The following is a 26,843-nucleotide window of genomic DNA, read 5'->3' as shown; positions in this document are numbered from 1 at the left end:
TGGGAGATCATGCATTAGAATTAGTGCAAGTTATTGTGTAATTAGTGTGTTATAACATGTTGCTACCTCCTGCCAAGTAACACAACAGCTGGTGTGGGTCAGCTGGCAGGTAGAAAAAGAATTTACTCGGGACTCATAGTTCAGACGTTAAAGGATGCATGGTTTATTTAAGAACTGACTGCAAAAGGAAAAATCTTCTTGAAGTCAAGCCCCAAAAGTAAATGGGGAAGGATTCACGTAGTTCAAAGGTTGAAGGAAAGAAAGAGATTGTGCAGCCAAAGCCTAATGTGGGAAGGTACCAGGGAGTTCTGCCTGTTCTCCGGACTTCAAAGTACCTGCGTGTTTTCTGTACTACTACTGCATGTTACCTATTAAAGTTCATCAACTTTCTCCCAAAAAGCTCCTGCTGAGCAGTGACCATAGGCTTTGCTATACAGTAGTTTAAAGCCACAGAATTAGCTAACTCAATGCCCCTGGATTCTTAGCAGTGTTTGCAGGGCTATCTTTAGAGGACAGGGTTTTAACACTCTGTTTGCTGGACAGTGTGGAAACCATTCAACCGGTCACATGCGACATTCTGTTTTTCTGGTCCAGTGTTTAGACACAGATGCAGTAAGTTTTACTGTGAATTTGTAAGAATCCAGATCAAGCAGAATTATAGAAATGGAGTAAGGTGCAAAATGTGTATATATTTATTTGTGCTATATGACTCATCGCATTTTTCAGTTTGTCCTGATTAAATGCTGATTGCAGTGTTGTTGTAGCCGTGTTGGTCCCAGGATATTAGAAAAGGTGGGTGAGGTAATATCTTTTACTGGACCAAGCTCTCTATAGCTCAAAAGCTTGTCTCTTTCACCAACAAAAGTAGGTCCAATAAAAGATATTACCCACCCACCTTGTCTGTCTCGTATATGCTTAGGCATTTTTACCAGATTCCTTTAGTGTTAAATTAGTCCTCAGTGGTCATCTTCGTTTATTCTTCTTTCCCCCCCCCCATTTATGCAAAATGTGAAAAAGTGCCTATCTTGACATCTAAACACCTTTAGAACGCAGGATTTGGGATCCATGCACAGTACTGCGTTAACGCGGGGAGCGCGTTAAAATGAATTCCAATTAAAGTAATTAACTTTGGGATCCATGGCCGCAACCGTGTTATATGCGAATTCGCGCTATATAGACACGCGTTCAAGCAAGGGTCCGGTGTACTTGAAATACAAGCCAACCGAAATACAAGCAAAAACACGTTCAGCAGCCTCCCCACCCAAGCCAAGGGGGTTGGGTGAGAACCCTCGAATCTCAACACTTTCCCAAGAATACATTATGCATGTGAGTAATCCCATTGACCTCAGCTTCATGCTCATGAGTAGTTCCTGATGTGCATGTTTTCAGGATCAAGGTTTTACTGTGCAAGTATCTACATTTTAATGATTGTTGTTTCACAATTGTATTGCAGTAGCACCTAACGCTCCAGCTAAGTTGGATCTCCTTGTGCTAGGCTCTGAACAAACATGTGATGTGGAGATTAACTCCAACTACAGCTTCCTGATAGGGATCATTACTGATTTTAATAATGTGATAAGGTAGGATTGAGATTTAGAAATCGGGCCTTAGAGATATAATAGCCATGTAAAACCACTCTTGCTAAATGAATGGCTATATTATCACCGAGGTAATTCAAAACAAATTTCAAGATGTGACCATAAAATTGTTCTTGTAGTAGGTTAGACATGATTTTTTAAATTGGCTGGTTTGAAATGAGGGTGACCAGACATTTCTATTTGAGAAGTCTGGTGCATTAATATTTCATTTTATTAAAATCCTGAAGAATGTTACCTTTTAACATAAAATAATATATTTATTTTGAAATAAATGCATGAATGTCAAAATTCTACAGTGACAGAATATTGAAGAATAATAGAAATGATTCAGGAGGAAAATCTCAGAATAAAATAGAAAAATGAATTAGATGCTGATCAGTTAAGTTTCAACATGTGAGTGGTGCTGCTAAGTTCAGTGAGACTACGCGTGTATAAAGCTAGGCAGACATGTAAGTGTTTGCAGGATCAGGACCTAAATCATTAACATATCATGAGAAATATGCAATTCAATGCACACAGAAATTAAAACACAAGAAAGTGGAATAAAAAACTATACCGTTAACTATCCCAATATGCTCTGTTGTTTAATCCTGAATTTGAAATAGCAGACCTAGTTCTTTGATACAGTAGACATAGTGTCCCTGTGTTAGAGGATTTAATGAGAGTAAACAAGGTATCTCATTTGAAAGCCTCAAAAGAATTATATATATTCTCTCCTATTTCAGTTACCTGCAACTGAGTATGGCAAACCCATTACATAACAAGTTATTGCTAATGCGGCATGGTCTGATTGATAGGATATTGGACTGGGATTCAGGAGACCTGACCTGGGTTGTATTCCTGGCTCTGACACTGACTTGTCATGTGACCTGGGGCAAGTCACTTCCTCTCTCTGTTTCCCCTTCCACCTTTTGTCTCTCTTGTTTAGGTAGAGACAGATACTGCCTCTCACTATCCGTTTGTACAGTTTCTAGAACAATGAGACCCCAATCTCAGTCTGAGTCTGTAGGCCCTTGGGCAATATAAATAATAAGAAGAAATTGCCGCAGTGTTGCAGTGGCAGTGACTTTCAACCTACCTCTTCCACTAGCTGAGTAAACAAGCTCCATTCCTCCCCCCCCCTCGGCATCTTTAGCAACAAAAAATGTTTTCAGGCATGATTTTATCACAGCACAGTGATCAGGGTACAATGCTGGATATCTGAGCCCCCCAGTGTGTTGCTGGAAATAAACAACATTCAGAAAGTAAGGTCCAAACTGGAAGGGTATTTAAAATAGAAAACTAATGTCTATGTGTTGTGGTGGGGAGTGGTTGATTTTTTCCCCCTTTTCTTGCTGAAAGAATAATAAATGAAACCAGTGAAGAGACATGCTGATCGGAAGTTTTGAAAAGCACGAGGAGGCTTTGATGGGATTGTGAGGGATTATGGTCCTACGTAGCTAGAGGATGGTTACACAACTGGTTGAAAGACCATACTCAAAGAATAGTTATCAATGGTTTGCTGACACAGTGGGCCAGGGTATATCTAGAGGTGTCCTGAAGGGGTCTATTCTGGGTCTGGTACTATTCAATATTTTCCTTAATGACTTAGATAATGCAATGTAGTGTATGTTTATAAAATTTGGGGTGTGTCACCAGGCTGGAAGGGGTTGCAATCCCTTTGTTGGAGGACAGGAGTAGAATTCAAAATGACTTTGAAAATTAGAGAATTGGTCCAAAATAAACAAGATGAAATTCAATAACGACAAATGAAAAGTACTATGCATATGAAGGAAAAAAATGCACAACGACTCCAAAATGGAGAATAACTGGGTAGCTGGTAGTACTGCTTGAAAGGATCTGAGGAGTCATAGTGGATTACAAATTGAATATGAGTCAGGAGTGTGATCCAGTTGTGGAAAAGGCTAACATTATTTTGGGGTGCATTAACAGGAGTGTTGCATGTAAGGCACAGGAGGTAATTGTCCCACTCTTTTCGTCACTGGTGAGGCTTCAGCTCGAGTGCTGTGTCCTATTCTGGGCTCCACACTTTAGGAAAGATGTTGACAAATTGGATAGAATATAGAGGAAAGCAACAAAAGTGATAAAAGGTGTAGAAACCTGACTCTGGAGGAAAGGTTTTAAAAAATTGGGCACGTTTAATATTGAGAAAAGAAGACTGAGGGAGGACCTGAAAACAGTCTTCAACTATATTAAGGGCTGATATAAAGTGGATGGTGATCAATTGTTCTCAATGTCCATGGAAATTAGAACAAAAATAATGGGCTTAATTTGCACCAGGTAAGATTTAGGTAAGGATATTAGGAAAAAATTACTAATTATAAGGGTAATTGAGTTCTGGAACAGGCTTCCAAGGGAAGGTGTGGAATCCCCATCACTGGAGGTTTTTTAAGAACAGGTTGGACAAACATCTGTCAGGGACAGTCTAAGTTAACTTGTCCTGCCTCAGCACAGGGGCTGGGCTTGACAACCTCTCAAGGCCCCTTCCAGCCCTATGTTTATGATTCCATGAAGAATGACTAAAAAACATCATACCATTTTCTTTCTCTCCTACCTTTGCCCTCCCTCCCTCCCTTCAAAAGTCTATATTGAGTGACCTGGAGCCAAAAGTGATATTGTAGCACCAGTCACTGAAATCACAGGGCTATAAATTATGTATCAAGTGTGCTTTGGTTGTACATAGAGAGATCTGAACATGAACAATAACATTGCCTAGCGAGTCACCTGTCTATAGCAGTCAGCAAACTGCTGTCCCAGAGGTGACCGAAATAGACAGGCTTCAGATGAGTTTTTTTGGCAGCCAGCTGACCCCGGACTCTGGTACTAATATCTGATCAGTAACCGTCTGTTCAATGCAACTCTAATGACTAAGCACTTTTCTAACTGTCAGGAATGACCTGGAGAAACTCAGCAGGGAAATAAAACCATCAGTCACTGATTGGAATACTGATGGTCATCATTTAGTAAGGTGTAGCAGGAAACCATTATTATGTCTGCATTCCCTGGCTTGCTCCTCAGGGATATTGTCAATTTGATGTTAAAGCTTCTTGATCAATATGGAGTCAATTCTTCCACCCTTTGTTATATGGAGCAGTACTTACTATTAGTAGCTGTCTCATGGAGTTCAGTGGTACATATCACTGAGTATAGGAAAAGGTAGTCAAATCTGTAAATGATGAGGCATTTAAAAATAGCTGATATATTCTCTTACAGTCATTACACTTGTGCAAATCTGGAGTAACTTCCTTGAAATCAATGGTGTCTCCAGATTTGTAGTGGTGGAAATGAGTTTAGAAAATCTGGGCCATTGAAACTAATTGTGTGTAATGGACCGGTTCTGTCTTTGATTTGTCCAGTTCTTCTTTCATTTATATAAAGGCAAAGCACTGCCCTCTGTAGTGGAAAGCCAGTTTACTCATTTCCAGACAAAACACAGACTTTCAGCAGCAGCACATCATAAGCCATAGAAGCTAACATTTTAAAATATGGATCCTTTGTCAGTCACCATCAATTTATGAACACAGTTTCCTAAACATCTGTTCAGCCATTACCATATTAAATCTAAGTTACCACAAATGTCCGCATATTAAATAGATATATACATTTTAAATACTCTAATTGAGTTTAAACGTTACTTCATTACCCAAGTCATGGGATACAAACATAAGGGAAATAATTGTTTGTGCAAATTGTGAGCCAAATCCTGCAGTCTTTCCTCAGTGCTTATTAGGGTCAAACTCCCACTAGAGTTTTACTTGAGTAAGTTCTGAGTAAAAACTTCAATATTTGGTCCCCTGTGACTGAAGTGCAGCAATAGCAACAGGCATGTATTCCATGGTCTTTCTGACACAGGAGCTTTCTGAACCAAAGCAATCTCATTTTTGTAGATCAGTCATGGATATGGATGTATTTCTGGTCATGTTTGATTTTTGGAAAACATAAATGGATTTGTCGTAATGAAAGATCAGAAAGACCAATGGGACTGTAGTTTTTTTAAAAAAAAAACACATTAAAGATAAGTCACTTATACAGCTCTATGTTGGAACCTCATACCTTTTTTATTGTCTAGTTCTAGATCCAGATTTTTTAAACAAAGTTTATTCATGGTTTTAGGGGGTAATTTATAACTGCTCCATTTTGCTGTGTCTTCACTGCCTTCCTTGGTAATGTAGAGATGATAGATGGCATGTAAAATAGCCTTTTCTTTCCGGTAAACAAAGAAGTTGTCCTTGCAACTTATGCAATCACTTGTATGTTTGCTTCATTTATTCCAAGATGCATTTGTATATCTGTTTATATATCTGGGTATCTTTAATTCTAAATAGCTTTATAAATATTTAAAGCCATTAACATCTATTTCAACAGGACCATAACTGGTGAAAAGCTAAAGAAGGATTATATTTTTGTTGAAGATTCAATGACCATTAGAGTATTCGGTTCCATCTGCACTGTACATGCTGATTTGTAGGATATATGTAGCTACAGGCCACAGTGAAAAGCAACCTGTCTCCACATTGTGGTGTGCAGCTACACGCATCAGAGAAAGTCTGCCTCCCCACTGCTAGAATCTTCCCCCATGGCAGGAAAAGGCTCAGCAGCAACCTGTGGCAGGAGAAAGCTCCAGCAGTGGGAGCTGCCAGAGACAGCAGGAATAAAATGTTATCCCAACACCTTGTACTACTCGTGTATTTTCAGGATCAGCTTGTTGGTCACACAGGGTAGTTGGTCATTCATGTGCTACCTGTAAAGCCTGTTGGTATGGTGTGGAATGGAGTGCAGTGTATGCATGCTATTTCAAATCCTTCTCTGCAGCATTCCATTCGTGTCATTTCAGGCCAGCCATGGGGCAGTTCGTTACATGCACGTTCCCCAGTGGTTTGCAAGGGGAGGTCAGGTATGTCTATATGCTCAGTGATGCTGACACAAACATCAACCTTGCCCAAAGAAGTGGATATTTTTCAGAGATGTTCCATGCTAAAGAAGCAACTTCCCGCCGTTAAAAGGTCATGTAGTGCTTTGCCCATTAAATTTCGACTCATTCAAACCTGTATGCCAGCTGGTCCTGCTTGGTTGCACCGGGGACAGTGCGGGGAGCCTTTCCCAACTTCACCACACACACAGGGGAGTCAAGCAGAACTTCTCTGGTATCCCTTCTGACCACCGAGATTAGCACAGTTAGGGCTCCGAGATCCCCAAAAAGGCATGACCGGCCAACCTAGTGCCTAGAAACAGACAGAGGATCAGGAGAAATGTATGCTGCACCTTTCTGATGCAGATGTTAGCAGCACTACCCAGTGTCGTCTTCTGTGCTCTCTGGTTACAGCCTACATGGCAAGCAGCGACCCATGGCAGCAAGTCTTAAAGCCCAGGTCCACAGACTTGGGCTCATGCTACAGTGCTAAAAAAATAGCTGTTTGGGCTTGGGCTCTGAAGCCCACCCTCCCATGCTGCCAGGCTTCAGAGCCCAAGCTCTCATGTGAGCCCGAAAGTCTACACATCCATCCAGTCTCTCTAATATCCTGGGACCGACACAGCTAAAACAACAGGGCATCTAGCTAGATATTTCCTTTCAGAAAATACGTTGTTAGTCAGTTCTCATGCCATCCACAGGTTATGAGCTGTGGAATATAGATCCTGCTTAGCGACAGGTGAAGCGATTGAGGCTATGTCTACACTACCGACCTTACAGTGGCACAGCTGTAAGATCTCTTGTGTAGCTGCTCTATACCAACGAGAGAGAGCTCTCCTGCTGGCATAATTAAACCACCCCCAACGAGTGGCGGTAGCTATGTTGGTGGGAGAGCGTCTCCTACAGACATAGCACATTCCACACTGGCACTTTTGTCAGTGAAACTTTTGTTGGCCAGCGGTGTGTTTTATTCACTCCCCTGGCCGACAGAAGTTTTACCGACAAAAGCGCTAGTGTAGACAGAGCCTCAGATAAATGATAAATCCTGGCTAAAGTTTCCCATCAAACTGCAACTTCAGTGCAGTTTAATTAAAATGTTTGTCTCCTCCATTTTTAATGTTGTGCATCTCTGCGCTTCCAGCTTACCACAACATGAAATGTCAAAAGCAAGAGACTGTTCTTGCAGGATTTCCAGCCCAACTGGAAGCAGGAAGTGCCAGAAATGTTAAGAGAAAGCCTGTTCTCAGCAGACTGCCAGTCTAATTTTGCAGAACCAAGTGGTTCAGGTAGGTTGAATAAGCTTTGGATGAGTATCCAGACTTCTAGGCACTTATCTGAACTGAACAGCCAAACTGTTTAAAGTGTGCCCATCACTGCTCGAGACCAGATGTAAACCCATATTGTGCTTGCTTAGATAGTAGGAGGTTTGGCATGCTTGTATCTTCTTACTTAACAGTTAGCAGCATATTCATTCCAATCACCTAGAAAATAATCTACCATTTGAAAGCAAACTAAATAATGGTATTTTCAGTTAAGAGTAAAACATATCACTTATCTTCAAATATCCCACCTTAAATTAATTTTTTATCAGAGCTGAGTGAATAGTTCATAACAAATATTTTGTTTGATCAATTTCCTGTTTTATTTCCTCATGGAAGAATTGACCTTGAGCAAATAGTAAAATTCCAACGGTTGGTCAGTGTTCAAAATTATTTGCAAATTTCGTTAGTGCATAATTCTGGGTTTTCACATTATTTGTGGATTGTGAATATTGCCAATTTGTGTATTGTTGGTTCATTGTGCAAATCACATACTGTTGTTGTTTTTATGGGATTAGATATTTATATAATTAACCAGTACAGAGCAAACTGTGGAATTTACAATCAAATATATAATTTTAATTTTGTGTAGGCGCAAAATTTGCTTTTTTGGTGAGCATTAGCTATAAATCATGAGCATTTAAATGTTTGTGGAAAGCAAATAACTGTCATGAATATTTGTTTTCAAATTTAAATAACATTTTTTGCTCTCTTTCTCCAGCTATTATTTTGATTGTGTCTTAAGTGTATATGTATAGTATCGGAGTACATTAGTTTCAGCTATATCTGTAAATTTAGTTGCATTTACCTTACTATACTTTTCTGCAGTGAAATTCTTTTAAAGACATGCTTTTTAACAATATACGGCTATGTTGAGCCCTGCTGAGCTGTAGTGTGTGACAACATTTCAGAGCAGAGAGAGAGAGATAGAAGGAGATAAGGGTTATGCTGTCCTTCAGCTGTTTCCTGCTTTCTATCCAAAAGGGCTCTCTTGCCATGTAATCTCAGTTTGTAATAACACAGCCACGTCAGGGGAGCCGATGAAACTTCCTTTCTTAAATAAATAAATAAAATTCTGTAGGTGGAAGGAAATACAATATGAAGTAGAATGAAATTCAAACCTTAGGTATGCTTTTGGCAATTCCAGAGCCTAGAACTCCTCTATACTGGGTGAACTCTAGGGAAACTGTTGTCAGTCGTTTGGCATAATGGAATACTTGGATTGAAGTTTACAGGATCCAAACACATCTTGCACCTGGTACTTTCTAATCAGCGAGCAGTGCCATTTCTTGTTCTGCAAAATACAAAAAACAAAAACAAAAAAACCCCTCTTAAAAGTGTCAATTAAAAAGTGTGAATGGCATTTATATCGCTTTGTTCTCTTACAGGCCAATAAAGAATTTAAAAATAAAAATTCACTCTGTGTACTAAACACACTTTAGTATGCGACGGTTGGCTTTGATTTATAGATTTTAATTAAAGGTTTTTAATGTTGAATTAAAAAGTTAAATGTTACTGTCTTTGTATTTAAAAAAATAGATTTTGTAGTTAGTTCAGTTCTATAACACAAAATACAGTCTAATGCCTATTTTCTGGTCTAAGGTTGTAACAACAGAATATCACAACAGAATATCCTAAATTCCCATAGTGTGGGTAGACTGTCAAAAATAGTAGGTGCTCAACATTGTGCACACATTTGCACGCCTCATTTGCTTGATCAGTCATTGCTGTTACCTGATTTGAATGTTTTATACCATCACTTACTTAGGCAAAGTAGGCATGCATTGTATATTTTTGCACATGCAGTTGCATAGTCACATTTTTAAAAAATCTGGCCATACTGTGCGTTTGTAGTATACAAGAGCATATTCTAACTATCCCATATAATGTAATACAAGGAATTATCTGGGTAGTACTGAAGTTTTAGCTGCTATACTGCCAGGAAGGATTTTCAGCTCCTTAAACTGTGAACGTATCTGATTAAATTACATTATTCTAAAGTGAAAGTTCTCCGTATAACGTATTTTTATACCAAGACTAAAGGCCAGAATTTCAAAGGTTGGGGACCCAACGTCCTGTACCCTCTTTTTTCTCTCCTCCTTAATGTCCAAGGAAGATAAAATAAATAAAAGATGACAGTATATAAATATAAATAAATGAACAGACGTTTGTTTGATTTTTTTACTATTTTTGCAGCATAAGTTGTTGTCTGATACCAGACTCTGGAACATCTAGATGCATAACAGCTATTTGTCTTCTCAAAGAAAAATACATTTTGCAAATCCACCTATACTTAGGTGATGTAATGAATGGAGGCTTACCCTGTTCAAGGTATCTACAAACTATCTCTCAGGTTGTCTCTGCTTGCCTGCCAAAAAATGTTGGAACAGCAAGAAAAATTGCTGATCCTGAACTACCGACTCTGTCCTTGTCACTTTTCTCCTTCATTTCCCTGAACTGGGCACTGTGCCATCTTGCTGATTCTCAGTTTTTCTCTTGGTAAATTGTGCAATTCCATCATCAGTACAAATTTTTGGTATTCATTAGATGATGTCATGATTTCCAGGAGCTGCATATGTTGTATTGCTAGGTGGCGTTTCTTAATGTCTGGATCCCCATCTGCTACCTCCATTTGGAACTTTAAACTCTAAAATGTTATGACATTGTTTCCTTTGCTTCTGGGTGCCAGGTGGATGAAAGCCTTTCCTTGAAGGATGTGCATGTGCCGGGGAAGAGAATAAATAATTTAGAATGGGCACAAGTCCTTATTGCTAAGGATTGGATGTGTCATTGTTTGGTTACTGAACACCATCCATATGCCAGCTACTTGCAAGAGTATTACTAGAGGGTGGTGCTAATTATTTATGGAAAGATGATAACTATTTGGATACTGTTGATTGTTGAATATGATAATCTGTGTTTATTCTGGTAAATTGCACACATTCCTTACGTTGTGTAACTGGTGCTTTTCCATTACTGCCTCTTAGTCCATCACATAGATGCATGTTTGTATTATCTAAGCAAATTTGCCAATATGTATTTTTAATTTTGTCCATGTGAATCGTATTTTCAGTGTACATTGTGTTATGTATATACAGCCAGCATTAGGCACCCACTTTCACTTCTCTTATTTGAATGGGCCCTTTGTCATGTCAGTAGCTTGTTTGGTAAATAAAGTACTAAAGCAGTTTTTCTTTTCTTCCCTCAGATCATCATAATCATCTCCCTCTTCTTAGAGCCCTTTCTTTATCTGACTCTCTCTTTCTCTGTACCTTGTCAAGTATGGTGACCAGATGTCCCGGTTTTATAGGGACAGTCCTGATTTGGGTTTTTTTTTCTTATGTAGGCACCTATTATCCCCATCCCCTCTCCTGATTTTTCACACTTGTCCTCTGGTCACCCTATTGTCAAGCCCTGTATTGTCTCTTCAGCTGGAACCAGCTCTCTTCCCTCTCACACCCCACCCTGCTAGCCTGCTTTCTGCTCTCACAGAGAACATGTCTTCACAACCAACCTTGACCTCATTCATTTGTTCCTGTTTCTTGGCTATGCTCTCGCCCACTCCTGTGGTGGAATCACTTATTTTGGAGATGCGTTTCCCGATGGACTCGTTGTAATGCAGTGATCGTCTGTATCAGCACCAGTGCACGTTAAACACAATGAGCTAGATCCTTGACCCGTCTACACGTGCTTTATTTAATCCATCTTAACCAGTCCTCTTCTGTAAGGGGACTCCCCGGGAAGCACAGAGGCAACTATATTCCAGCTTCCTTTCCCAGTGAAGAGTGCTCATCTGGGACAAAGGAACACCCCTACATCACAGGGATTCCTAGTATAAAACAAAAGTCAAAATGTTTTGACTTTTATATTTTATATAATATAATAATAGAAATGATAAAGTTGAAATAAAGAGTTTTGACCTTATTAAAACTAAACATTTCAATAATAGTGTGTGCGAGTAGAGACTTTGTATGAAACATTTTGATTTAGTCGAATCAGGATTTTCCAATGGAAAACTGTTACGTCGGAAAAGTTTTAAGCCAGGTCTATCCAAAATCATTTCCCCCCCCAGTGGCCCAAATCCTGTTCAGTCACATGGGGTGCAACGCCCCCGGACTTACTGCCCAGTGACAGGGGACAGATTTTAGCCCACATTTTGCTTTTCATGCTCGTGCCAAAAAATAGTTTTCAAAAGGGTGGTGAACTGGAAAAGCTGATGATCTATGGGTTGCAGAAAGCGCGAACATTTCAGCGCTGACCCATTTCCAACACATCATTTTTAGTGTGTGACATTTCACATCACTTTGCTTTGAGATCTAATGTGACACGACTCGTCAATTTAAATAAATGAAAGAGCCCAGCATTTTCCCACGGTGACGACTTCTTATACGCCTTCTGTATGGGAGCATCCTGTAAGGCCTAAGAGCGGGGGTAACATGCGTTACTCTTAGGCCCTGATGTTTCCTATATGATACTCATATAAGTGTATGAACGGTTCCTATAACAAAACATCTCTAAATCATTTTATAATTTAGCAGTCACTGCTGAGAAGCCCAAGGGATTTAAGCACAAAGAACAGTTGAATAAGGTCGATTCCTATTAATGGAAAGAGCAATAGTGCTGGAAAACTGAATGTTGGGGTTTTTTTATGAGTCTTTAGGTTTGTGTTAGTCTCACACACATCTCTTGGACGGCAAGCTGATCACTCTGACCCAGGGGGGCCCAGTATTAATAAACTCAGGACTATTTGTACCAACCAGAAAGAAGTTTAAGAGAGGATTGGATATTTGCAATCAGACAGTACTGGTGAAATGCTTATTAATGAATGCATCTTCACAGTATATCACTATAGGGCCAAATTGTCAGTAAGGACTGAAGACTGCAGGATTTTGCCCACAGGTTGATACTGTGCTAATAAAACACCATATCACACAGCCAACCAAGCAACCAACCAAACATCTCCCTTCCCCGGACTTGCACTTAGTGTGTTGTGAAGATATTTGTATTTTAGGGCTAGATCCTGTAGCTAGATCCATCCATTGACTTCAGTGGGGCTTCATGTGAGCACAGCAGTGCACCTACAAACAGCAAATTGCATGATCTAGGCCATTCAGGGCAGGGATTATCTTTTACCTGCACCCATTATGTTGAAGTCAGTGAGGCTACACACAGTGCATAGAGTTAAGCATTTGCAAGACTGGGATCTAACTTTGTACGGAATCCAGCACAATGGGGCCCCAGTCCCAAATAGAATCTTTGGGAGCCGTCATCCTATAAATGTTTACTAGTATTAATAATAATTTGAGGGTCCTGAAGGCCTCTTAACAGGTGAAAGCAAAAGAAAGCACAGGCTTGTTTTTTCATCTACAAGGTTCTATAGGCCTTGCAGAAGTGAATTTTAACTGAAGCTAATTGAACAAAACAGCTTTCCTCACTGAGCATTTTTAAAGAACTAAAAAAAAAAAAAAAAAAGGCAGAGGATTATCTGTGTGTATGTAATGGGCAAATGGAAAGTGACAATATTTGCCACTTGAAGTTGCCAAGGTGAGAGTGAAATGAAGTGGGGCTGCAAAAGTAAATCAGTGAGTGGTAATACCAAAAGAAAAAAAATACTGATCTTTTTATGGAAACCATTAAAGAGCTGATCCAAACCTTAGTGAAATTAATAGGAGTCTTTGCAAGATATTTCAGTGGGCTTTGGATCAGGCCCTTAATGAAAAGCAGGTGGTCTGTGCCAGTCCCAATGCAGGTCAAACAGCTTAAGCCAGATCCTTGGGCCCATTGGGTTTGCTTTAATCCACCTTAACCCAGTCCCATTCTGTAAGGGGAACCTCCACATGGCATAGAGGCAGCTATATTCCATTAAAAGCAGAACTGGTTTGTAAATGTCTGCGGATCCTCCGTCCTGATCATTTGTTTTGTGGATGCCAACATGAAAAAAAGAAATAAAAAAACAAACACACACCCATCCCCCAATCTTATGTGGTGATGACAATGCTTTGCAATGATATGGTGTCTTTTATCCAGTGATTTCAAGCAATTTACTAAAGTGGGAATTATTAGCCCTCTTTTATAGATGAGAAAACAGAGGCATAAAGAAGAGAGGTGAAATGCTATGGTCACACAGTGAGTCGGTGGCAGAGTTGGGAATAAAACACAAGTGTACTAATGCCCCAGTTCGCTGCTCTAACCATGAGACAGTTCTGCCTTAAGTAATAACCTTCACTTCTTGAACTTTCACGTTTTAAACAAAGTTTTAACTGCTAATAACCGATGACTGACATAAACATAAAAACTGGAAGTCTTCTGAAGCCTCCAAATCTTAAAACTCACTTCTGTAAGCTCTTAAAAAACTGATAAAAGTGAACTGTGCACATATTTTCTTAGCAGAATTGATGAGGTGAGCCAAGGTGCTGCTGTGCCAATAGAATGATCAGTAAACTGTCTACATATTGCATTGAGCTGCTCAAGATGTAAAAGTGTGATGATGTGCTGGAAAGGTTTTAGTTGGGGGCTGAAGGTGACAGCTAGTGGCGTGTTGGGGGCTAGTGGTGATAGCACATCATCAAAGATCTACAACCTATCCTGAAAAATGATCCCTCATTCTCACAGATCTTGGGAGAGGGACCAGTCCTCGCTTACAGACAGCCCCCAACCTGAAGCAAATACTCTCCAGCAACCACACACCACACAACAAAAACACTAACCCAGGAACCTATCCTTGCAACAAAGCCCGATGCCAACTCTGTCTGCATATTTATTCAAGTGACACCATCATAGGAACTAATCACACTAGCCACGCCATCAGGGGCTCGTTCACCTGCAGATCTACCAATGTGATATATGCCATCATGTGCCAGCAATGCCCCTCTGCCATGTACATTGGCCAAACTGGACAATCTCTACGCAAAAGAATAAATGGACACAAATCTGACATCAGGAATCATAGCATTCAAAAACCGGCAGGAGAACACTTCAACCTCTCCAGCCACTCAGTAACAGATTTAAAGGTGGCAATTTTGCAACAGAAAAGCTTCAAAAACAGACTCCAATAAGAAACTGCTGAGCTTGAATTAATATGCAAACTAGATACCATTAACTTGGGTGTGGATAGGGACTGGGAGTAGCTGGGTCATTACACATACTGAATTTGTTTCCCTAAGTTAAGTATCCTCACACCTTCTTGTCAACTGTCTAAATGGGCCATCTTGATGATCACTACTTTTTTTCTCCTGCTGATAATAGTTCATCTTAATTAATTAGCCTTTTACTGCACCTTTTCATGTTCTCTGTAGGTATATATATATATCTTCTTACTATATGTTCCATTCCATGCATCCAGTGAAGTGGGCTATAGCCCATGAAAGCTTATTCTCAAATAAATTTGTTAGTCTCTAAGGTGCCACAAGTCCTCCCGTTCTTTTTGTACAAAGAGAGAGTAAAGGAGGGGGAGGGGAACAACAACTGGAGGTACATACTGTCATACTGAATTTTGTTGAAATGTGGCTCTATGGCAGGGTGTGCATGGTTTGTAAATTTCAAGTTCAGCTACACAAGACGTTATTCAATTATTTTTACGCGTTGGTGGACTTTTCAGTATTTGATCTCGTTTCCTCAGAGCCCGGAACCCAAGGAAAGTCACTCCCTGTCTTTTAACTGGTGGTTGAAATGTAAAACTCAAAAATCAGAATGTGCATTTTCATTAGCCTTGAAATTTGGTTTTGTACTTTTTCCAAAGTTTGTCTTATACCGTTGTTAACTCTGCGAAGGAACTTCAAGGGAGCCCAGAAATCTGACTCTGAAAGAATTCTCCTTTTAATAAGACTGCTTGGTTCATAGTCATTACACCATTAAACCAGAGCGTTCTACTCAGTGGGAGCTGCCACAAAAACAGAGCATGAATGCCTAATTGAATTGGAAAACTTACTACTTTGGGCAAGAGTTGAATTGTTTCCATCTTGTTCTGTTTTAATGCTAATTACTTTCTTCTTGTGGTCGTGTAAGGGGGAAGTTGTGTATACTTTTTAAAGTGCTCCAAAACTTGACATGTACAGGTTAAGAGGTTTGACGTAATTTTACAGGAAAACACCATTCTGAACTCTAGGGTACAGATGTGGGGACCTGCATGAAAACCCCCTAAGCTTATTTTTACCAGCTTAGGTTAAAACTTCCCCAAGGTACAAACTATTTTACCTTTTGCCCTTGAACTTTATTGCTGCCACCACCAAGCGTCTAACAAATATATAACAGGGAAAGAGCCCGCTTGGAAACGTCTTTCCCCCCAAAATCCTCCCCAAACCCTACACCCCCTTTCCTGGGGAAGGCTTGATAAAAATCCTCACCAATTTGCAAAGGTGAACACAGACCCAAACCCTTGGATCTTAAGAACAATGAAAAAACAATCGGGTTCTTAAAAGAAGAAATTTAATTGAAGAAAAAGTAAAAGAATCACCTCTGTAAAAAGCAGGATGGTAATACCTTACAGGGTAATCAGATTCAAAACATAGAGAATCCCTCTAGGCAAAACCTTAAGTTACAAAAAGACACAAAAACAGGAATATACATTCCATTCAGCACAGCTTATTTAATCAGCCATTTAAACAAAACAGAATCTAACACATATCTAGCTAGATTACTTCCGAAGTTCTAAGACTCCATTCCTTTTCTGTTCCCGGCAAAAGCATCACACAGATAGAGAGAACCTTTGTTTCTCTCCCACCCCCCACAGCTTTGAAAGTATCTTGTCTCCTCATTGGTCATTTTGGTCAGGTGCCAGCGAGGTTATCCTAGCTTCTTAACCCTTTACAGGTGAAAGGGTTTTTCCTCTGGCTAGGAGGGATTTTAAAGGTGTTTACCCTTCCCTTTATATTGATGACACGTAATTTTACAGGAAAACATCTTATTCTCTCTAGTTAAAATGCAAAGGCAAAACAGCATTTCATTGTTGGAAAATGTATTGTGTTAGCTTCAGAGGAGGCAAATAAACCCAGCCAAATCCATGTATTTATACAACCTTTGCATTTTAAGCGCAGAATATCAATTGCTGTATCCCTAGATTTTTTTTAATGTTTTATTGCTTGGTTATATAAATAACATAGAAATAATAATAATAGTAATAACATAACATATAAATAACATGCCTTGGCTGTCCAAAGCCATTCCTGTTCTTTCACGTCCTAAATTTATTATTTGATTGTTTGGTTATATTTTTGGTGGGTTGACTGGTAACACATTTGCACAGAGGTGTCTCTTTGCTTTATGTGTAACAGAGAAAACATAAAAATGCACAATCAGGAAGATTTATAGTTGTCCAGAGGAATGACCAGCTTGAAATATGACTTACTGGTTGCTGAGCTCATTGCCCAAGGAAGACACGCTACTATCCTACAAGCGATTAAATCACATAGTTTTTAAAAAGTATCTGAAATTGAGAGATTATATTGGAGCATAACTGAGTTATTGGTTACGGTTTTTTAGTTTGATATCCATTTTAAGTAGTTTGTTACTTTTTAACTAGACCTCTGAAAAATGCACAGCAGTATTTATACCTCTGAGTTTCTCTTTCTCTGCTAATACTTTTCTTCCCTGACTATTTAGCTACTTTAGATTTACCTCTGAACTGTGTTTAAAAGGGCAGCTTTTGTCTGGAGGCAATAACATCCTGACATCATTGAATCAGTCCTATTTGTGTTTTGTATCTACAGTGCATTTAGCAGCCATTGTGCCAAATTCAGTCCTGTTGTAAACTCCAGTGGAGTGTCACCCCACATACACCCGGACTGATGTTGGCCCATTGTTTGTCATTTAGTGAGGTACAATAAGCAAAGTAAGTTCTTGCAAGAAGGATCACAAGGCACTGGGCTTGAATGGGCTCAGCTTGTACCAAGAGGTGGTGCAGAGTCACATCAGCGCCAGTAGAGCGGAGAGCCTTTCAAAGCTCCAAATACATGGAGGTCCATTACCTAGAGGAGATGAAGTTTGCTCTCTTCCTCTTCCTGCATGACTCTATTGGATAGTCCATGAAGGAGGAGGGGAGCAGGGCTTTGGAGCTGTGCTCCGGTTCCACTCCAGCTCCAGGCAAAAACCTGAAGCTCCACTACTCCGGAGCTGCTCCGCAGGCTCTCCTCCAAAGCCCTGGAGGGGAGGATGGCTTCTCTTCCTCCCTGACCCGCCCCTTCCACGTGCCATGGTGCAGGGAGCTGGGAAGGAGCAGCCACTGTGTTTCACAGACACAGTTGAAGTTGCATGTGTCTCTGCAGTTCTCTGCAGGTCACACATAGGGGAGGGAAGTAGCCCCTTATCCGTCCTCCCTCCTTTGCACAGCCAAACAAAATTTGTCCTACCATGAGAAGACTAACTAGACATTGATTTCCCACCAGAGAATGTATATTTCCCCTATGTCTTTTCTGTGCTTTACAATGTCATCTCTTAAATATATCATCATATGCTGTTTATTCCGAGATCTTTCCTTTTGGATTACCTTCCTGTAGCACTTTGATATCCATTTGGCGATTTATTAGTCAATGTCCTGTGGGCACAGGCATTATTTTCAGTTTTAGGTCAAGAAAGTATTGTTCCATTAAACTGGGAATCAGTGAATTCTTTTAAAATGATCGGCCAGGTGCTCAGCTGCTGCAAACCACAGTGGAACTGTATCTGCTTATATCTGTATGAATCGAGTTGTTCTAATGGATAATTGCAATCTAAATGGCTATATTAATTTACCAAAATGTCTTAGGTAAAATGAAACACTAGATAGAAGGAACAGGGTTGTCTGTAGTGATATAACCTCTTATGCACTATGAGAAGCCTGAAGTCACCTCTCCTAGTTCAGATCTTCTTAAATTCATTCACTTCCTACCTTTAAGCAAGCAGGGTTGTTTTTTAATTACAGCTGCCTATGGGTCAGATGTAGCTTGGGCTTGAGATTGATTGTGTCCTCCAGAGGGAGCCAAACTGAACAGAGGAAAGTCAGCAGGAGTAAACTCAGGCCAATTAGTTCCGACTCCTATCGGCAATGCTACAGAATATCCATTTTTTATCAGTCAGACTGCAGCTTGCATGAATAGGTCTCATTGACATATAAGATCATTGACATATAAAATCTTCTGATATATTTGGAATATTTTTCCTCTTAGCCTATTGCATGTGCTAAATTTGAGAGGACTGGTTGTAGCAGTGCCCAGGCTAACATTTTTATTCAGAATATTGTGTTAAGTGTTTCACCTGAAACAGTAAATGCATTTTTATGGCATGTTTCACTGTCATGTGAGTGCATACAAGAATCAGCAAATGCTCCAACTAGCAGTCCTATATATTTTCCTGATTTAACGAAGTAAATGATCAAGTTTTCTAAGGATGAATTGAAAGTTTTGTCATGTATCTAAAAGACCATCTAAACCTTCAGGATGAAGACCCTGGTCAACAACTATGCTCCTCTGGCACAATGGAACTCTCAACGATCAGAATAACGCAGATGTGATGGAGTATCCGCATCACACAAGCTCTGAGCAGCTTAACGTAGGCCAGAAGGAGACAATTAACCTTAATGCTGCACCTGCAGGGAAGCCAGGGATTGATGAGCACTAGTAGCAGATGAAGCCCAGCTGGAGGAGGAGCTGGGACAGGAGTATAAAGCCAGGAAGTGAGAGCAGGAAGAGACTGCTGGGAGGAGGTCTGCAGTCACTCTCAAGGGGGACAAGAAGGAGATCCAGGGGGAGCATAAGCCCTGGGGTCCTGCCCTGGACTAGGAAAATTTACAAGAGGCTGAAGTAGCCACATGATGCAGAAGATGCTCCGGTGGTAAACCCAGGGATGGAGAGGCAGGGTAGGAAGGAGCCCAGGGAAACAGCAACCAGGACTGAGCCTGAGAAGACCTAGGTTGCGAGTCATAGGGTCCCTGAGCTGGAACCCAGAGTTGTAGGTAGGCCCAGGTTCCCCTACCATCCACTGGCAAAGTGGCACAGACCTGGAGCTGGAACAGAAGACTGAGACAGCATACAGACAGCTTGTCCAGTGGGACATAGTCCCTCCCTTCTGGGGTAACAATCTAGTGACCTGGCTGGAAGGCCAGGTCACAAAGAGGGAGCATTCCAAGTCATGGAAAGAGGGGCCACAGCGTGAGCAACCAATGGAAGGGGGCACCAGATGAGGAAAAAGCTAATTCCCAGACCACAGTGGGAGACACAACTTTCTCCGGGGGTGATCTGAGACTGTGGAATGAACTCCCCCAAGGACCATCACAAATCTCACCACTTTTCACTCCAAATACATGGCACATTTCTTTGCCCCTGCCTTCTCTAAAATAAAAACATAACAGGTATATTTATATATTTAAAAATAAACCTATCAAACAAGACACTCCACTGCACACGTTTCTCCTTCTGGGAAGAGAAGGAGAGAACAAACGACATGTGACAGATGTTTAGTCACGTTGCTTAATGCACTACTGAAAGGCGCTCAGATACTACGGTGATGAGTGTGGTTTAAAAACCTTTTACAGAATAGAATGTATTACGCTCCTTTAGAAGGCATTAAAGCTTAGTAAATCAAGACGGTTGATTAAATTCAGTCCGAAATTACTATTCGAATACTGAATACAGCTCATGATGTTTTTGTGGGAGAGAAATGTGTTGTTGGTTTCTTAAATTAAAAGGCACTGTGCTGCATAAGAAGCATGTGCTGGATTCACCCATGACAGAAAGTGCATTTGCCAAATGGTGGGCAGAAATCCAGCCATTGGCAGGAGCCGGTGAGGGCCAAAACTGGCTGCTGAATTTGTGCATATAAACCCATGCAATGCAATTTGTATGCCTAAGGCTGCATCTCTGCAGGGAAACAGGCCATGGTTCTGCATCCATTTCCAACAACTGATCTTGAGAATGGTATCAGGTAACACAGCGCTGCTAGCAGGTGCCAGCCAGGATGTACAGTGCTTTGTATTTGACAGAAGGTTGTTGAAAACTCACCTCAAGACAAGCTGACCAGGCATCCTGACCACGCTGCTTGAAGCTGTTTTCAAGACTGGTTCTGGAAAACTGTTTCAGAACATGGCAAGTTTGTAGTGGGCACAGTGTTTAATGCACATTTGAGCAAACAGTTCAGGCCCCAGTTTTGATCATCTGACCCTTTATGTATTATCTGTGCACCACCTCAACTGAAATTGAAAATCAGGGCCTTCAGCTCTGCCAAATGAGCTAACGGAAATCCTCCATCTGACTTTACCAGCAGGAGCTGCAGAATGCTCTGCTTTTCTCAGCTGGAAGTCACTCTTACACAGCATATATGAGAGCAGATATGGCATCATTAATGCACCTCAGAGAAATGTATTCCTGTTCCTGTGGATTCACAGTACAGAGAATTACTTGTCTGTTTTAAGAACATAAGAATTTCAATAAAAGGGTTATTTGCCCCCCCACACACACACCCCTACGCTCTGAAAGAAAAATGTGTAACAGTTTACAGAACATCCCATCTCAGATGGCCTTGGCATCTTACAATAAAGTACTTTGTTTTCATTGCTGTTTTTGAGAGCTTTGCCCACCAGGCTTTTTGAAAGTGGAGGAAGTAAGTGTGAATTGATGCTTAGCCTCATTAAGCAATGAGAACCCTGTGGCTGGCTTGCGGGTGCTGGAGATTGAGAGCCTCAGTTTATCCAGAAAGCTTGTACCCCTTGGAAAGCACTAGTGCAAGTTTCCTTACCCTGTTCATGTGTCTGATCAGAACGCTGGAGAGAGTACACGTGCACCCACACAGCATAGCTGTTGCTCTGCCAATCACAATCAAGACATTAAAATATATTATGAAATATATTTAATGTCTTAACAGTAATGAAGGGACACTGACCTGAATAAGAAGCTTGAGAAGAAGCTTGTAGTTAAGGTGCTGCCTGGGGATCAGTTCCCGGCTCAGCCACGCATTCTGCATGTGACGTGCAGCAAACCACTTACCAGAGCAGGTCAACAGATGGGAAAGATTTTCACCAAAATTTCTATCATTTTTCTCATTGGGAAATTTTGAAAAATCAGATTTTTTTCCACCAGCTCTACCGATTGCTGCCTTTGCTTCAGTTGGAACTGTTTCTTTCCTTGGCTTGCCTATTTCGTTTGCAAGGACTATATGGCTGTACGGTGCCCTGTTCAGCGAGGACCTGATCTCAGTTGGAGCACTGCTGTAATGCAAATAATAATAGTACTGAGTATCATACTCAGATTTTTTTAAGCAGTATGCTTGTGTGTCATCAAAGTTATGTACATTATAGAGAGAGAAAGATGGTTATTTGAAGTGAAAAAGGTCTTTATCCCCATTATCAACCACTGTCAATTATAGCTAAGCCACATTTTCTGTCTGTCTGCTCACAAGAGCAAACAGACGAGGACTGGACTTTGTTGGGTGTGTAGATCAGGCACTTTTTGCATTAGGATATCCTTTTTTTAAAAAGCGCTTCTTGCTCATTTTCAAGATGCTCTCCAATGTAATGATTTTGCCTCAGGTTACATGAATTAGGTTTTTAATGCAATCATATTATGGCACTGAGTGCTAATAATACTGCATTCCCAATGGAATTCTGCAGCCAGGGGACATGTATCCCAGCATAATTAGTGTTTTTGATCATTATGTGATATAATTATATTTTCTACAGACCACTGGTATATAAATAAACCCATAAAATCTCACCCCCAAATTAATTTTTATCCCTGCTAGATAAATCTAGAATTTCAGCCAATAGGAATGACCCTGTGAATTAAGATCAGATATATTATTTTAACTATGCAGAAGATCTATAGCTAATTTACAATTTAATGCTTTGCTTTTATCAAAAACAGGGATGTGAAAATATTGAATAAAATATGCACCAAAGTCAGTTCATTTGTTTGAATTGAGATGGTTTTCCTTGTTGATGTATGTGTTGTGCTTAGAGGGGGTGATGGCTTGTTTTAATCCATTGGGCATGATATTTCCCCCTCTGCAGAGACCCTGCCCAAAGCTGGTGTGTCTCTTAAATCTTACTTAAACTTTATTTTGAGTTTAAATGGGACTTAAGCATTGTCCAGGCCATGTGCAAGTTCTTTGCACACAGGAGAAAGTTTTTATCTTAGTGATCTATAAAACCAGTTGGCTTGGGTGCACTGGAGACAAAAAGTTTCTGTTTATCCAGACATCTTGGGTGAAATCCAGGCCCCAGTGAAGTCAGTGGGAGTTTTGACATTGAACTGAAGGATTTCACCTCTTCTGGATATTTACCAGAGAACAGCTCTAGCTGCAAGAAGATATATTAGTCTTCATGCCTATTTTATCCCTGCCTCTTTGCTGAGATTGGTAAGTAGCACCATCAAAAAGCACATGGGACTTTTGTTTTGAAGACTCTTCTGGGCCAGGAATGGGATCTGAGACCATTTACTCATTTAACATAGGGCTACTCAAAAGTATCAATTTTTGGTTACTGTTTGTTCTTAGCTAGATTTAAGCCCGTGGCCTGGAAGTTAATGGCTTGATATCCTACCACCAATTGCCATGCATAACTAGATTAGATTTGCTTCGGGCAGTGGCGGATTAGCCACTGGGCACTGGCCAATTGGGGCACCCTGAAAAATGGGTGCCCCCATGCCCCAACCCACTCTGCCCACCCTTGTGCTCCTGCCAGGGAGTGGGGTCAGGGTGTGGGGGCTTGCCCCGCTCCCCACATCTGCCCGGCAGGAGGGCCAGGACGTGGAAGTTTGCCCTGCTCTGCCTGCCCAGTGCTTCCCCATGCCCTGACCCCACTTCCCAGCAGAAGCACCAGATGGGCAGAGCGGGGCAAGCCCTCGCACCCTGACCCAGCTCCCTGGCAGGTAGGGTCGGGGGAGGGGGGGAGGGGCTTCAGATGGAAGGGGTGGGGAGGGGCCCCCACCTGCTCTGGCCCAGGGCCCCACAAACCCATAATCCACCTCTGCCTTCAGTTGAAATGTCTGCGAAAATGAAGTGCAATGCTCATGTTGAACACACTTTATTCCCCACTCATACTAATACCCCTCCTCCCACATTTAGAGGCTTCTGGTGCCAAAAAGTATTTTTATAAATAAAATGGCTAATTAGATCACAAACTTTCAGAATGTAAAAATTAAATTGTAAATTAAACAGCTGTGCACTTGAGGTTCATCCAACCCTTTCTGCACAAGTCGCATCTTGACCAGGACAAGAATTCCAGTTCACTGCTCTTCACCCTTTCCATCCCCGATCCAGTCCAGTTAAAATGCTTCAGAGACTCATGCCTTGCTTAAAAAATAAGCAAAGAATTGGTAGGAAACTGGGGAGGGAGAAGATTTTCCCTTAGACACTTCCAGTAAAAATGTATTTTTGCGCCATGTTTAGTAACATTTTCTTTTAATTAAACCTGTTAAGCTATAATGCAATGTACCCTCTTAAAGGAGGGTCTAAACAATTCCTTTCAACACTGGTGGGGCAAGCTTTGTCCCCCTCTCCCATTCTCTCTTCCTTCCCCTTGTTAAGAGCATCCAGATGAAGCTATTTAGGGTGCACAATAAGGTTTGGGGAGGTTTTTTTGGTCCTACAAAACCGCAACATGTTCTTGAGCACTATCTATTGTAACTAACTATCTTGTAGCTAGCTATTTACATATGTACAAAGAGAGCACTCCTGTAACACCCCTGTCACTTACTATCTCTGTGTGGATCACTCACTCTGGGCCAAGAAGAGTGGGGTCAGTGTCACAGGGGCTGCTGACTCTACATGCGGAATCTACCTGGTGTAGAATCCAAGGGTCCCAGTCTAGTCCTAAAAGTTCAGTTTAGTCCAAACTGATATCACATTTTCAGTACTTGAGGGCCAGATTCCTGAGGAAATAGGTTAGCCAGCAGGGTTGATTATAGCCTAGGCTGAGCGTGTCTCCTGCTTTTTTCTTCTTGAAGTTGCTAAGCAGCTTTAGAGCTATGATAACTCCTGCTTCCTGTGTCACTTAAGCAGAAGGGATAGGGAGAGACCAGGAACAAAGTGTACACATGCCTAAGCCCTCCTATGCAGTCAGTGAAGTCTCCCCTATATGCATGTTGGGTCTTTTGTGTAGCCAGCATAGGTTCCTTCGTGGGGCTTAGGTTCTCCAGAAAGCCATTTAAAATGTCTTGAGCTAGATAGGGTTCAGCTTGAGCTTAACACCATGTCTCTTGTATACTGTACACTCACGTCTTGTCCTGATGCAGAATACTCTTTATCCTTATTATGTATTATCATCATCATAGATATTATTTTATGAAACCAGTTTTTAAAAAAACCCAACCAAACCAAGCAAAAATTGTTCTGGTTAATACTGCACATTACAAGAGAATCTGGAAGACCCAATGATCAGTGTCAAGTTTGGGGGTTGTTTTTTGTTTTAATTGAAGCTGCTAAAATTACAAGTGTATGTGTCAGCAATGATTAGACAAGTCTTAAATTCACACTGCAATCAGCAAGTCACTCACTTGTGGTCTTTCTTCCTAATTTAAAATGTGGGTTTAAAAGGAGGAAGTCACATTTATATATGAATATAGTCCTATGTGCACATGTGTATTTTGTTGTTTTTTCTGTTTAATTCCTGTTGTTTGTAATATAGGATAGGAAACTTAAATAACTTTTTCTTCATTGGTTTTATCCTTTAGCATTGCAGGTAAATGTTGATTGTTCCCCCATTACAGAATATTTCCAACACACTTTACAAGTTTTATTTTCCAATGTATACTTATTTGTTTGTCCATTGATGATGTGCTACTCTGATTATCAACATCATTGATAATGCTAATTGTAGATCTAGGCATGGAGACTTCCCAAAAGCACTCTGTGAATAGAAATTCCATTGAAATCAATGGGAGAATCAAGACAGAATACTTACAGGACTGGGCTTCTGATGCTTATAGGTAAGCTTTCACTGTGGAAAGGATAACGACAGCTCAAACATTTCTGAAGCTCCTACTCAAATGTGTTGTTTTATTTATGAAACTAATACATAAACCCCAACATATTAATTTCAGATAGACAATGAATATTATCATCATTGTTTCACAGTTGGCAAAACAGAGGCAGAATTGTGATTTGCCCAAGACAAGAGGGCATCGCACCAGCTGTGATTAAAACTCAGGTATTTGGGATTCCCAGTCTTGTGCTCAGACCGCTAGTGCATGACCTTTTACTGTACTTAATTTATAAAACTGCAGGAAAACAATATGCACGAGGTTAAGTTCTGTCCCTGTCGTCATGCAATTCCTGGTGATCTCAATGGAAGTTGCAGGTGTAGGCAAGAACACAATTGACCCATTGATATAGGTGCTTTGGAGAAATGCAGGTTTTTTCCAGAAAACTCCTGGGCCTATCTTTGGTTAAAAGCCATGGAGGTGCATTAGAAATATAAGGAAAGGGCTAGCCTGATGACACAAAAAATGGTGGCATGATGTATTGATTTGTCAAGATTCTCACACCCCAGGAAGTGTCACCTCCAGACTTCCTAGGGTAGTAGTGATAGCAGCTCTGCTCCTGCTGATGGATTGCTGGAATTGAATTAACAGCCCCAGTGGAGCAGCAGAATTTGTCCTACATGCTGATAGGGATGTGCTGCGCAGAAATGAATGCAACAGTTGGATATGTTGGTTATGGAAGAAAAGATTGGTGCTGACACCCAAGGGAAGGGCAGTCCTCTTCTGTTCTTGATTCTTTGGTGGCCCTGCTGTCAAACAACAGTTCAGGGAAAAATACCAGACTCTTGTTGGAAAACTAAGAGTGAGAAACAGAAGCTGATTTTCCAAAGATTTTGCACTGACACAGACTCAAATGGTATGTATTTCTCTGTGTGTTAGGCCTAATAAGTGCATTTAGTTATTTATACAGAAGAGCTGAGAGTGGTTCATAAAGAAGAATAAGCATTAAATTACCACAATTCTTCCTTTTTTCTTTACAAGAAAATGTGGAAAGGAGCTCGAGGAGCACATGCGGAAGAACCAAGCAAATGAGAGTGAGGATTCCCCACCCCCCTTTCATTGCCAAAGCCAAGAT

The 26,843-nt window shown here is 40.7% G+C and overlaps 1 protein-coding gene across 6 annotated transcripts in view; it reads left to right on the top strand.

Moving 5' to 3' along the window:
* CDH4 (cadherin 4) overlaps positions 1-26,843 on the top strand; it is a 671,722-nt gene that overhangs the window by 244,377 nt on the left and 400,502 nt on the right. For 2 of the 6 annotated variants that reach the window (XM_075118731.1, XM_075118734.1), the window contains exon 3: positions 6,433-6,492. The exons of the other annotated variants lie outside the window; for them this stretch is intronic. In XM_075118731.1, the coding sequence (XP_074974832.1) occupies positions 6,433-6,492 (60 nt within the window). The remainder of the gene's footprint in view (positions 1-6,432; positions 6,493-26,843) is intronic. 6 annotated transcript variants of the gene reach the window in all.

Source organism: Caretta caretta, chromosome 13 (genome assembly GCF_965140235.1).
Source record: "Caretta caretta isolate rCarCar2 chromosome 13, rCarCar1.hap1, whole genome shotgun sequence".
NCBI lineage: Eukaryota > Metazoa > Chordata > Testudines > Cheloniidae > Caretta > Caretta caretta.
The sequence above is the reverse complement of the archived record's forward strand: the minus strand, read 5'-3'. Positions and strand labels throughout refer to the sequence as shown.